Consider the following 13,340-nt stretch of genomic DNA (forward strand, 5'->3'; position numbering starts at 1 on the left):
GTGGGTGGAAGGGGAAAAATTTTAATCAAATCCATTACCTGGTTATTGATTTCTCTTTGCCAGACTGATCCTGTAGAATACTTATAAAGCCTTTGACATTGAGACGTTTGGCCAAAGATATTGGATTAGATTAAGCAAAAGCTGAGCTTCTCATGTAATCTCTCATATTTCATTTATATGTGATTTATTCCTTTGTCCAGCAGAGGCTTTTTATTGATAAAAATAATGAGATTGAGAATCCCAAAGGAAATCTAATGCCCACCCACTCAAACATGTTTGTGAAGTAAAAAGAGTAGGCTTTGTAGGCCTGAGAGAGAATGATGTTATGTGAAGACTGTTTCCTTGTATAAAAAGTATGAAGCTTGCCAAAGATTTTGAAATAAACAAAGCTACTTTTGAAATTAAAATTTTGCTGTACTTGAAAACACTAAGTACACCGTCAATACTGTATGCTGGGGAACTGACTGAAAGACTTCTGAAATAGTTTTTTCTTTGCAGAATAAATTAATGCAACTTTTTTTTCTTTCAACTTCCTGTACTAGCTCAGTTTGATAAAACATCTTAACAAATGTCTAGTCTGCTAAATATGACGTGTTACATAAAGCCCGTTAGATGACTGAAAATTCATCGTGCCACTCAAAAGAAGTTTCTATTATCAAATTTAGTATGTAATCTGGTAACTAAAGGCTTCATTGAACTATATGATAATCCAAGATTCTCTAACAAATTAAATCATTATGCCTTTTCAATACAAATGCCATTCAAAAGTCCAACGTAAAAAGTAGCAGACTATCTTGCGTTTCTTTAATAACTATCAATAGTAATAAAAGGATAAATAAAAACCACCTGCTTCTGCAGTGAACCCTGAATTAGGTTTTAAAGTCTCTATTTCAAGGCACAAATCAGAATAACTCTGTTCCACTGATAGCCAACAGAGACCTTTGTGATTAATGTGAGTCTTGCAACCCTTTCTTATGTTAATGCTTAAAGTGGAGTGAGTGGCTTTTAAGTCTCAGCCTTGTTTAATGTATAACGTGGAACTCAGCATTTATGACTCAAAAACTAGCAGAAAAGTCTTCTGAAGCTCACTGTTTATGGACCATTTATTAACAGTAACCTCCAAGATCCTTTCACTGAGAGGATCATAAGTCTGGTTGGCTCAGTGGCCAGATGGAAAGGGTGAACGCTGACATTTTTCTTCCTCCTCCTCCCTGGCTCTCAGATGTACACAGCAGCTTGCCTGACCAGTCTTACTCTTCATCTAAACACAGAGCTTCTCTTATCAATGACCCTTGTGAAACCTCCTGGGGCAGTGAGGTCCCTCCCTTCCCTGTCTATATCTACAGGCCACAAGTATTGTTACCTACAACGGCCAGTTTTGCCTTGTTTCAGCTCCTTACTGTCAGACTGAAAGATGCAATTAATGGTACTGCATAATTTAAAGAGTGATTGATCATGAAACCATCTCAGCTTTTTTCCAAGATTTCTGTATACAGAAACCTTTATTGTCCATAATGAATCCAGCAGTTCCCTGAATGGGCAGAATGCGTCTCTGGGATGTATTGCACTTGCTGCACATCTGCAGGCTACCTGGGCAGCCTGTGTACAGTACTCCTGACTTGTCTGGAAGTAGCTGACAAACTGGAAGCATACTGCAGAGCAATACAGTGCCTACACACTAAATTATCTGGGAGGCCCAGGACCTGTGTAGACAAGTTTGGGCTTGGGCAGTAATCCCATGAAAACACACACAACTCCTTAACGTCACTGGAAAAAACAATCTGGAGCACAACAAACAGGAGAGTACCTGAGCATATCACAGCTGAAACCTTTCCATATTGGAATTTGAAAGGGTTCCTGATGGAGCAGAATTCTCAGCCTGTTCCTTCCTTGACATCTCAAAGAACTTCCTTTGGTCCTGAGGAGGTTAGCATGTATGGTGTTACCTTAGCGTGACTGTTGACCCAGCCTGGGCAGCGGCTCTAAGGGATGGGTGGTAACAAAACGCAACACTTTAAAATCACTGACTCCGAACCTTTCTTCCTTCCTTCCTGTTGGCAGATTTTTTGAAGACCCCCAAAAGTGTATGTGAAGGTTTCTAATTAGAAAGAGCCTCCAGTACCATAGTCAAATCACACAACTTAATGTTAAATTACAGCTTACATACAGACAAATACTGCTGTATTTAACTAAAACAAACATTAGCTTGTAGCAACATTTTGTAGATCCTGGAATCACAACTTAAGCAGTAACTGTTTGATCTGGAAGTCTCCCTAATTTCACCAAATAACTACAGCATCAATACTTGAAAGTCAGTACAGTAAACAAAATGGCATAACAGAAAATTCCTGTTTCTTCTCATAGAAATAAAAGTAATCTAAGACTGGCATTAGAAATTATTAAAGTATGAAGAGGAATATATTTGATGTCAGTAGAATTCTTTAAATTATCCTGTTATTGTGACTAAAGACTCTAGTCACTCAATACACCATTAAATGTTTTTCATTTGCTGAGGCTTCATGGGACATGTACAGTTTCAGTTATTTAAAAAATATTATTTGCAACATGTAAGCAGCCATTTATCTTTAGTGTCAGATTGTCTGTCTGACTCTCTTCATACCCTGTAGATGTTTCTCACCACACACTGATATAGGAGAATATTATAATTGGCAAGAAGATTGATGTGGATCGACACATCGGCATCTGCCAGTAATGGGACCCTCCTCACCAGTTCAGTCTGTAGGGGGCCAAGAGCTGTAGATGTGGGAGACAAAAAAAAGCAGCATGCTCCCTGCTTGTAATTCACCCTGATAATCAAAGCACTACGGGCTCTCAAACTACAAAAGCGTGTCCACTGTGAAATTCTGAAATTGTACATGTACCTGCCAAGCTGTCAAGTCTGATTTTTGCTCCTCAACATTTCCCTCCTCCTCCAAGCACAAGTCCTCTGAGATGCAGCGAGCAATGAGCAGTGTCAGATTCTGCCCGTTACCTCTGAACAACTGATCATGGCTGGCTTGAAATCTGGCCTGCCTCTCCTTTCTGTGAATGTCTTCCCTCCTGAATTTTGCCCCTCTCTCCCATCACACCTCAGAGGTTTCTGCTCCCTCCATTCCTCGATTACTGTTCTGCTGGGCTTTGCAGTCTATTCTTTTTTCACATTGAAACTCATCTCTTGATAGTTTCTTCACAAGTCCAAATGACAACATAATAAAAAAAAATTAAAATCATGTAAAAAATAAAATCAGGGACTTACCTGAGCAAGAATTCATTTCAGTTTCTCAGTTATTCTGACTTCAATTGTGCTCAGGAATTTACTTTTTTAAACCCTAAAAGTTTTTGTACGATGAGGAAAACACTTCCATTCTGACAGAGTCTTACTTCCACAATTTCATATTTATCAGTCACTGCTCTTTAAAACTTTGAGAAAGTATCACTATCCTGGCCCCTTGCTCTCACTCAGGATTGTCAGCAACATTTTGGACTTAGACTCAAAAGGACACCACAGTGCTCAGTCACCCACAGCACTGCAGATTTTAAGCCTGGAAAATTGCCTGAGCATCCAACTGGATTTTCCAAATTGTCTCCTGTGTTCCCCATCTCGAGCTTTACATTTCTACTAGAGACAGAGCATAGCTACAGTCAAGTGCAGCCTTCACAGTTTTTGGTTGCCAACATAAGTTCAGCAGCGATTTTGTGCTGCTCAGCTTTACACAGCTGGAAGAGACCTTGGTTTTAGACACAGGTGTTTAGAGCTTTTGGCAGACCAAGCATTCATAAATGTTTCATTGCTGACTACCCATAACCCCCCAGTTACTCAAGGAGCATCAAAATCACTGCCCCTCCATAGCCCACTCTGAAGTGCTACAGAATTCCCCTAAAAGCTTCTTGTGTGAATTCAAGCCCACCCAGAGTTGCTATTCCCTCCCCAACCCATTCAACCACTCTTTGCATCCTCATAGAATCATAGAATCATTTTGGTTGGAAAAGACTTTCAAGATCATCGAGTCCAACCATTAACCATGCCCCCTAAACCATGCCCTGGAGTACCCTGTCCACTCGCTTTTTGAATACCTCCAGGGATGGTGACTCAACCACTTCCCTGGGCAGCCCATTCCAATGTTTGACAACCCTCTCAGTAAAAAAATTTTTCCTAATATCTAACCTAAATCTCCCTTGCCGCAACTTGAGGCCATTTTCTCTTGTCCTATCTCCAGCCTCCTGACAGAAGAGACCAACACCCACCTCACTACAACCCCCTTTCAGGTGGTTGTAGAGAGCGATAAGGTCTCCCCTCAGCCTCCTCTTTTCTAGACTGAACAACCCCAGATCCCTCAGCCGCTCCTCATACGACTTGTGCTCCAGGCCCCTCACCAGCTTGGTTGCTCTCCTCTGGACACGCTCAAGCAGCTCAATGTCTTTCCTGTAGTGAGGGGCCCAAAACTGAACACAGTACTCGAGGTGCGGCCTCACCAGTGCCGAGTACAGGGGAACAACCACCTCCCTGTTCCTGCTGGACACGCTGTTCCTGATACAGGCCAGGATGCGATTGGCCTTCTTGGCCACCTGGGCACACTGCTGGCTCATATTCAGCCAGCTGTCAACCAGCACCCCCAGGTCTTTCTCTGCCGGGCAGCTTTCCAGCCACTCTTCCCCAAGCCTGTAGCGCTGCATGGGGTTGCCGTGACCGAAGTGCAGGACCCGGCACTTGGCCTTGTTGAACTTCATACGATTGGCCTCAGCCCATCGATCCAGCCTGTCCAGATCTCTCTCTAGAGCCTCCCTACCCTCAAGCAGATCGACCCTGCCTCCCAACTTGGTGTCGTCTGCAAACTTGCTGAGGGTGCACTCAATCCCCTCATCCAAATCATCAATAAAGATATTAAACAGAACAGGGCCCAACACCAAGCCCTGGGGAACACCATTTGTGACCCGCCGCCAACTGGATTTCACCCCATTGACCACGACCCTCTGGGCTTGTCCATCCAGCCAGTTTTTCACCCAGTGAATACTGCACTTATCCAGGCCACGAGACGCCAGCTTCTCAAGGAGTATGCCATGAGAGACAGTGTCAAAGGCCTTGCTGAAGTCTAGGAAAATAACATCGACAGCCTTTCCCTCATCCACTAGGCGGGTCACCTGGTCATAGAAGGAGATCAGGTTGGTCAAGTAGGACCTGCCTTTCGTAAACCCATGCTGACTGGGCCTGATCCCCCTCTTATCCTGGAGTTGCCATGTGAGTGCTTTCAAGACAAACCGTTCCATAATCTTTCCCGGTACCGAGGTCAGGCTGACAGGCCTGTAGTTCCCCGGATCCTCCCTCCGACCCTTCTTATAAATGGCAGTCACATTGGCAAGCCTCCAGTCGTCTGGGACCTCCCCTGTTGACCAGGAACGCTGATAGATGATAGAGAGTGGCTTGGCAAGGACCTCTGCCAGTTCCCTCAGTACTCTTGGATGGATCCCATCAGGTCCCATAGATTTGTGAGTGTCCAGATGGTGTAGCAGGTCCCTAACTAATTCCTCCTGGATTAAGGAGGGTATGTTATGCTCTTCATCCTTACCTTCCAGCTCATGGGGTGGAGTACCCTGAGGATGACTGGACTCACTATTAAAGACTGAGGCAAAGAAGGCATTAAGTACCTCGGCCTTTTCCTCATCACTGGTTGCTACGTTCCCTTCTGTATCCATTAAAGGAAAGATATTCTCCTTGGGATTCTTTTTACTGTTAACATATTTGTAAAAACATTTTTTGTTGTCCCTTAAGATAGTGGCCAGATTTAGTTCTAGCTGAGCTTTCGCCTTTCTAATTTTCTCTCTGTATGATCTAACAAGATCCCTGTACTCCTCCCAAGTTGCCCGCCCTTTCCTCCAGAGATGATAAACTCTCCTTTTTTTCTTAAGTCCTAGCAAAAGCTCCCCATTCAGCCAGGCCGGTCGTTTTCTTCGGCGGTTCGACTTGCGGCACATGGGAATAGCCTGGTCCTGAGCCATTAAGATTTCCTTTTTAAAGAATGTCCATCCCTCCTGGACCCCTTTGGCCTTCAGGACCGTCTCCCAAGGGACTCTCTCAACCAGTGCCTCGAAGAGGCCAAAGTTAGCCCTCCGGAAGTCCATAGTGGTGGTTTTGCTGACCACCTTCTTTGCCTCACCAAGAATTGAAAATTCTATCATTTCATGGTCACTAAGCCCAAGACGGCCTCCGACCATCACACCTCCCACCAGTCCTTCCCTGTTCGTAAACAACAGATCTAGCAAGGCTCCTCCCCTGGTTGGCTCACCCACCAGCTGTGTCAAGAAGTTATCTTCCACACACTCCAGGAACCTCCTAGATTGTTTTCTCACTGCTGTGTTGTATTTCCAGCAGATGTCTGGAAAGTTAAAGTCCCCCACAAGGACAAGGGCACACGATTCTGAGACTACTGCCAGCCGCTTGTAGAACAATTCATCCGTCTCTTCAACCTGGTCGGGCGGTCTATAACAGACTCCCAGCACAATATCTGTCTTATTGGCTTTCCCTCTCATCCTCACCCATAAGCACTCCACCTTGTCATCAGAACCGTGTAGCTCTGAACAGTCAAAACATTCCCTAACATAAAGAGCCACCCCACCACCTCTTCTACCTTGCCTATCCCTTCTGAAGAGCTTGTAGCCATCCATTGCAGCACTCCAGTCATGGGAGTCATCCCACCATGTTTCCGTGATGGCAACTAAGTCATATCTATCCTGCTGCACAATGGCTTCCAGCTCCTCCTGTTTATTGCCCATGCTGCGTGTGTTGGCATAGATGCATTTGAGCTGGGTCATCGAATCCACCCCTAACATCGGCATGCTACCCCCAGGCTCATCTCTGGTGCACCTAGTTTTATCCCTTACCCCCTTCGAACCTAGTTTAAAGCCCTTTCTATGAGCCCTGCCATCTCATGAGCAAGGATTCTCTTACCCCTTTGAGATAGCTGGACACCATCTGTCGCTAGCAAGCCCGGTGCTGTGTAAGCCTCCCCATGATCAAAAAACCCAAAATTCCACCTATGGCACCAGCCTCTGAGCCACGTATTAACCAGGTGTGTTTTCCTGTTCCTTTCAGCGTACTTCCCTGCCACTGAAGGGATTGAGGAAAACACTACCTGTGCTCCCGATCTTTCTACTAATCGTCCCAGTGCCCTGAAATCCCTTTTGATTGCCTTTGGATTCCTCTCTGCAATCTCATCACTGCCAACCTGCACAACCAGCAATGGGTAATAATCAGAGGTCCGAACCAGACCAGGGAGTTTCCTCACATCCATCCTCAATATATTTTGCTAACTCCTTCTGCACCCTTCTCTACAAGGTTGTCTTTCTCATCTATCCATGCATAGATTTTCATCAGGGTAACATTACCTCCTTCAGCTTCGAGAGATACAGTCTAGAGCTGCTTCTGTTCTTTCAGAACATGGGTTGTTCTTTTAGCCCAACACAGCATCTTTCTCTTGCATCCACTCACTGGCACCTTCTTCCAGCATATCAAACATTAACTACCTTTATTTTCAAGATGCTTGATGCATGAATGTACTTATTCCCCCCCCCCCCCCGAATTATCGAGGACACAATACCCACCTCCAGTTTTCCAACAGCAACAGAACTTAAGAAAATCCACACAGTTCAAGGTAACCACTGTGGTATTTTTTGGTGTAATAAAAAAAATTGGTAACAGTTCTGACTTCTTTCCTCAGTAACTGTGAGAGTTGAAATAGCAACAGAAAGAATAAATGCAATTCCACTTCTGTCTCAGATGAACAGGACATTACAAAGGAGTTGACAATTTGAAAATTTTCAGTGCAAGTTTTAAATAGCTTTAGGAATCTACAGTTTGTACTACTTTTCAATTCAGAAATTTATTGTACTCCACAGACTCAAACAATGTTTGCATGAAAAGGGCTACAAACATTTTAGAAGAGTTGACTTGATTAATATTTATGAATATATTAAGGACATTATGTATTATACCAGCACACATGCAGAGCAAGAATACAATATTTTACTGTTCACTGGGATTTTATTGGACATTAACAAACACCTCTGCTATGCTGCAGAGCTTGATTCTTTAGCTACCCAGGAAGGTTAGTAATAAAGATAAATAAATCTAGTACATGCCATGAAATATCTTAGTGTAATTAGAGTACGGTTCTTAAAGGTGCAGCATTAACATCCTCAGCTTATTCTGGAAACTGGCAGAAGATGCAGATTTTTGTCTGCTATTCCAAACATTGGGGCCATCTCGTATCCACAGGTACACTACACAGCTCTTCTCCAGCTATCCAGATTTTTAACATGAAGCCTGTGTGGATGACTGTGGCAGGAGTCATTCCGACTCCCTCACTCCTTCACACATATAAAAGATAAGTTGGAAAATATTCCTGAATTTTTCCATAGTGACAGGAACTTGCAACCACTAATCATCTGCAAAGTACTACTCAGCCAGACTGGAGTAAAAATAGTGTTTGTTTTTGAAGTTAGACCAGTTGTCACCTCAGCTTCAAAAGGGAAGCACTGTTCTCCTCCCTCCTTCCAGCTGCTGCACTCTGTAGATGACAGGACCTGTTTGAAGTTTTACTTTTATTTAAAAAGCTTAAGGCAAAATTCAACTCTTAGATCTGCAGAGAGCATCACAACAGAGATGTTCTGCTCTCCCCACATGCACAGAGCTAGTCTGCTCCCCTTCATCTGTTGTCCTGGGAGCCACTGCCATGCAGGAAGGACACGAGGGGAACTGAGACACTTTGTACAGACAGAAGAGCCCTGGGCGCAATACAAAAAATGATACACCACCAGACTCAGGAGCTTCAGCAAACCACATACTCTCACCTTACTCTACTTTGCTCACATGTGAGAGAGATGTGTTTTTACTCAAAAATAACCGTGGAATGAAACACATTGTCAGTGAGGGGGAAAAAATGACACTCCTCCATCCAACAACTCTTCAGAAACTCAGTGGCCTTTGCGCTTAAGACTAAATGGCATCATGATACTTAAGGACATCAGTACTGGGAAAGATTCAAATGACAATCCTCATCACTATTATGTATTAGTCAGCGGGCAAGGTCCAGAGCCAAAAACATACCTTTACCCTTTTATTGTATACGGGTAATTTCCTACTACCAACCCACATTCTCTTGGAGAAGCTGAGGATATATAAACCCAACAGCACCTTTAGCGTGAAGATTATAGATCTTCACAGCTACCAATGAGACTTGCAACTTTACCGCTATTTACACAGTGGTAGAACAAAGACAACCATGAGAAAGACCCTTGTTCAAGCAGTAGTACACTGTGAACATGTAAAAATGAATTTCTGGTATTTTAAGTCATCTGTATGTGCAGAAGCACCAGTTAAATTCACATCATAGCTCTACATTTGTTTCTTCTCAAATTATTAGTACACTCAATGTCAGTGTGTGGATTATTCTGATGCTGTCCAAAGATGATCTGGAAGTGGACCTGTGTGTGTGACTGTGCATGCACGCATGTCCTGTGGCTAGACATAGCATATTTCTTAGACCAGAGGTGGAGATTGTTCTAAACCTGATTTTACAGATGGACAGAAAAAACATACAGGAGAAATGATCTAACAGAGGACAAAAAGGAAAGACTATAGAAGTGTGGGAGTTCTACCCAAATTTTTGGATCACAATTTAATAGCCTAGTGCCACAAAAATGTTTTTCTTTTCAACTTTTGGATGAACATAATTTTAAATCTTTAAAATGGGAACAAAACTAGAAGCTATCTACACTTGATTCCAGAAATATTCTATGAAGACTTTCCATTTTTATTTGATTGTTTTCACTTCCAGAACACCTGAAGTCCCTACTTAAAAAAAAAAAAAAGAAAAAAAAAGGTATGATTAAATGTATTCTGTCACATTATATATATTTTATCCAGTAATGGAAGACAATATTTTAACAGCCCTGCTTTTGAATCACTCCAGAGCATTCAGCAGGAGTCAATTTATACTGCAAGAGAATGATGATGTATCTCAACTCATTTTAATTTCAATAATTGAATGAGAAATAGGAAAGCTTATTGAAAGGACTGTATTCTGGTCAAAGACTAATGAGAAAATAGTTTTGAGTCTCTGAGTCAGCGGGCGTCATGGTAACAATGCATTATCGAAATCTGATTAGCATGCCTAGCAGCTTTATAAATGATAACATGCTCTTCTAATTGTATTTCCCTTTCTTTCCCTGTGATGAGTTTTATATTCATAACAGGTAAGAAGTAAGGCAGCATTCTGTTTATCTACAAGTTAGACTTAGGGTGTCCAGCACGCTCACAAACTCTGTGCAACCTGTCATTCAGTAATAGAAAAATTTTCCTACCATCTTAAAATAAGAACCTGAGCTTTGCATTTCTCTCCTTTATTATATGTAATTATTTAAGTCAAATATTATTCTCCCCTTTCAAATATACAGAATTATTTCTAAGGATATACACATGAAAAAGAGAACGTTGTGAAACACAAGCATCTTAAGAAAAAACCTATATTTCATAGGAGAAAGAGATGCAAGAAAAGAGTAAGTGCATGTTTAATTCATCCCAGAAAGCATGACTCCATGTTCTTGAGGTTTTGAAAAGAGGGAGGGGATTTTCTTGTGTTTAGAGATTGTGTGTGTGTTTGCTAATTCATTACAATGCCAGAAATCAGGAGGAACCATGAAATTAAATAGGATACTTTTCCTCCTCATGAAGGAAAGAGCTAATATTGCTTCATAAAATAAATACAATGAAAATACAAGGTTGGAGATTTAATAATGCTCTTTTTATAAGTGAACCTCAGGTGACTAGCCTGGCAGACCTTTATTATATTAACAGTAAAGAACTCTATTACAACTGCAGCCTCACAAATCTGATGCAAAAATCATTTTAACATATAGAGGCTCAGTCTTAACAAATGGAATTTTTTTTTTTTGAGAGAGAGAGAGAGAATAAAATGCATTCTATTTTTCAACAGAATGACCAAGAAATCTACTTCATGTTTGGTCTATTTCATGACCCTTGTAACCTAAATATTTATTTCTTATTTTCAATGTTCACATTCAGCTTCAAGTATGTATAAAGAGAAAGGAGGAAAGCTCATATTCTTATTCTCTAGGTAAACTCGAATACTCTTAGTCATATGACAAATAATGCCTAACACAAGAAATCAACTTTTCTGTATTATTAATAATGGAACCATGCTTGTTATAGTGCATGAACACAGAGAAAATGAATACAGCGAGACCTAAAAAGCTTATTACTCCTTGTTACGTGCACTGGCACGTGGACAAAGTTTAAGATGTACAAAATACTAAAAGCAATCAATCTTAAGTCAACACACTGAAAGCCAGAGGAACATTTATCTACATGTTTGGAAATTCAGCAGAGAGCGCAGGGCTATACTGAGAATAGAAAGTCATCAAAGCAGGCCAGTGAACAAAGAAAGAGCAAACAAGTACTTCCCAGAAGGGATTAGTGCTAGTTCAGGGGACTGTTTGCACTAACCTTGGATGGAAGCAGCAGCCTGAAAGCCAATCAGTGTGACCTTCGCCTGTCATGATGATGTTCCCATCAGGTAAAGCCCACATTTTCCAGAGATGGTCATTACTGCCAGTGACTACAATGTCTTTTCGGGGATGTAAAGCCAAGCTACAACAGAAAAGAAAGGCAGATTGTATTCTGTACCAATTCCATTTTACGTGAAATTCATTTAACTCAGGGCAACAGCTACAGCAGACTCTGATGCTGGATGGACTGAACAAGCAGTGATGCTTTCTATGCTCAAGAATTTAAAACGCACGCTATGTAGATGAGTTTCTGTTGCTGCTGAAGAAAGCAACAGAACATGACTGACTTTTGTGAAACCAGAATTGTTTTCATACTCTCTTGAAGTTCCAGTTGATTAAAACACTCAAATACGTTTTAAAATACTTTGTTAGATTTTATTCTTACAAACACACAACACGGTAACATATGAACAAGCCATACCAATGTGAATAACTTTTTTTTCCACACCCAAAATAACTTCAAAAGCATTGGTTTGTCAGCCTGCTGCTGATGGCCAAAGGGAAAAAGCACAGAAGGACTCTCTGCCTTTTTTTTTTTTTTTTTTTTCACCACTGTGACCACAGTTCTAAAGTCTCCTACCACTGAGAAATAACTCAAATGGTAATTACAGTCCAGGAGCTACAGTCTTTGCCATCACTTTAGCACCTATTCACTGGGACTAGGTCAGAAAATCCATTTCAATTCTATACTCAAAATGCGTTACATGTTTTCATTTTTTATTATGTAGCACACGGGGCTGTAATGGAAATCATACACTTATCACACCCCTATACTGAAAACTTGGTTTATTTTTGATTTGGCAATTGCAGCACAGCTTAAAATGGATCCAGGGAAGAAAATAAATCTGTTGGAAAGATAACAAGTAGTGTATTTCGTATGGATTTGGTTATTCAATTTGAATTATTGTAATGCTTTACTATTTGTTGAACATCAGAAAGTATCTAGAAGTTGACTTAAGTCCCAGGAGTAGATTATTTAAATAGATTAAATCTGGAGTTCAGAATCAAAATGCAACAATGGGGAGAGGAATCATAACCCCTGTGTGCACCTATTTCAGTTGTGCATCAGAGCCGACAGTTTGCAGAGAAAAACGCTTATTAAAACAGAATGAGAGTAGAGACAGATGATGCTAAGCAGCCAAATGGGGAAAAAAGAGAGGTTTTAGAAGGCACACTATTATAAAAATCTCTTTTTTAATAGTACCTTTCTCCTGCACTCAAATTATTTCATAAAATTCCTAAACCAGAACCACAGCTTCTACTATTTTGGGAAAAATAATTCCCTCTACCAAATCCATGCTAAAAACATATTTACGTCAACTAGATTTTCATCAGAAAACACATCTATTCTTGCCTTTTAAGGCACAGCCTAGGAAGATTCCTACAGATTCATCAGTTGAATTCATCTACTTGACCAAGGAGCCTGGGTTTTACTCATTCTCTAGTTTCTTAGAGAGAAAAAAAAAAAAGTTTTCTATCTTTGCCTAAAGAAGACAAATTTCCTTTGCATTTATAGGGAGAAAAGAGGAGGGAATGATGCTATTTAAATTCTCTAGAGATACACAGAGAGCAATCGTATCACTTAGATTGGCCACAACAGATATCTAGAAGAGCAAGGAGGGAATAGAGATAAAAGGAGAGCATTAAAGGCTGAAAGAAGGCATGCCAGTGGCCTGCAAATTACAGGATGAGAACAACTGTCCCAGAATCCCTCTACTATCAGAGACCTCTGACACACCAAAAATCCCATTGCCATTTTC

At 41.3% G+C, this 13,340-nt stretch overlaps 1 protein-coding gene across 1 annotated transcript in view; it reads right to left on the bottom strand.

The window, feature by feature from the left end:
* The window catches only part of SPAG16 (sperm associated antigen 16), a 218,390-nt gene extending 206,175 nt beyond the window's left edge, over window positions 1-12,215 (bottom strand). The window contains exons 1-2 of the mRNA XM_052791418.1: window positions 12,190-12,215; window positions 11,519-11,662 (exon numbers count right to left, since the gene is read on the bottom strand). Coding sequence (XP_052647378.1) covers window positions 11,519-11,662; window positions 12,190-12,215 — 170 coding nt within the window. The remainder of the gene's footprint in view (window positions 1-11,518; window positions 11,663-12,189) is intronic.
* Window positions 12,216-13,340: the final 1,125 nt, after the last annotated feature.

This window comes from Harpia harpyja, chromosome 7, assembly GCF_026419915.1.
Source record: "Harpia harpyja isolate bHarHar1 chromosome 7, bHarHar1 primary haplotype, whole genome shotgun sequence".
Taxonomy (NCBI): domain Eukaryota; kingdom Metazoa; phylum Chordata; class Aves; order Accipitriformes; family Accipitridae; genus Harpia; species Harpia harpyja.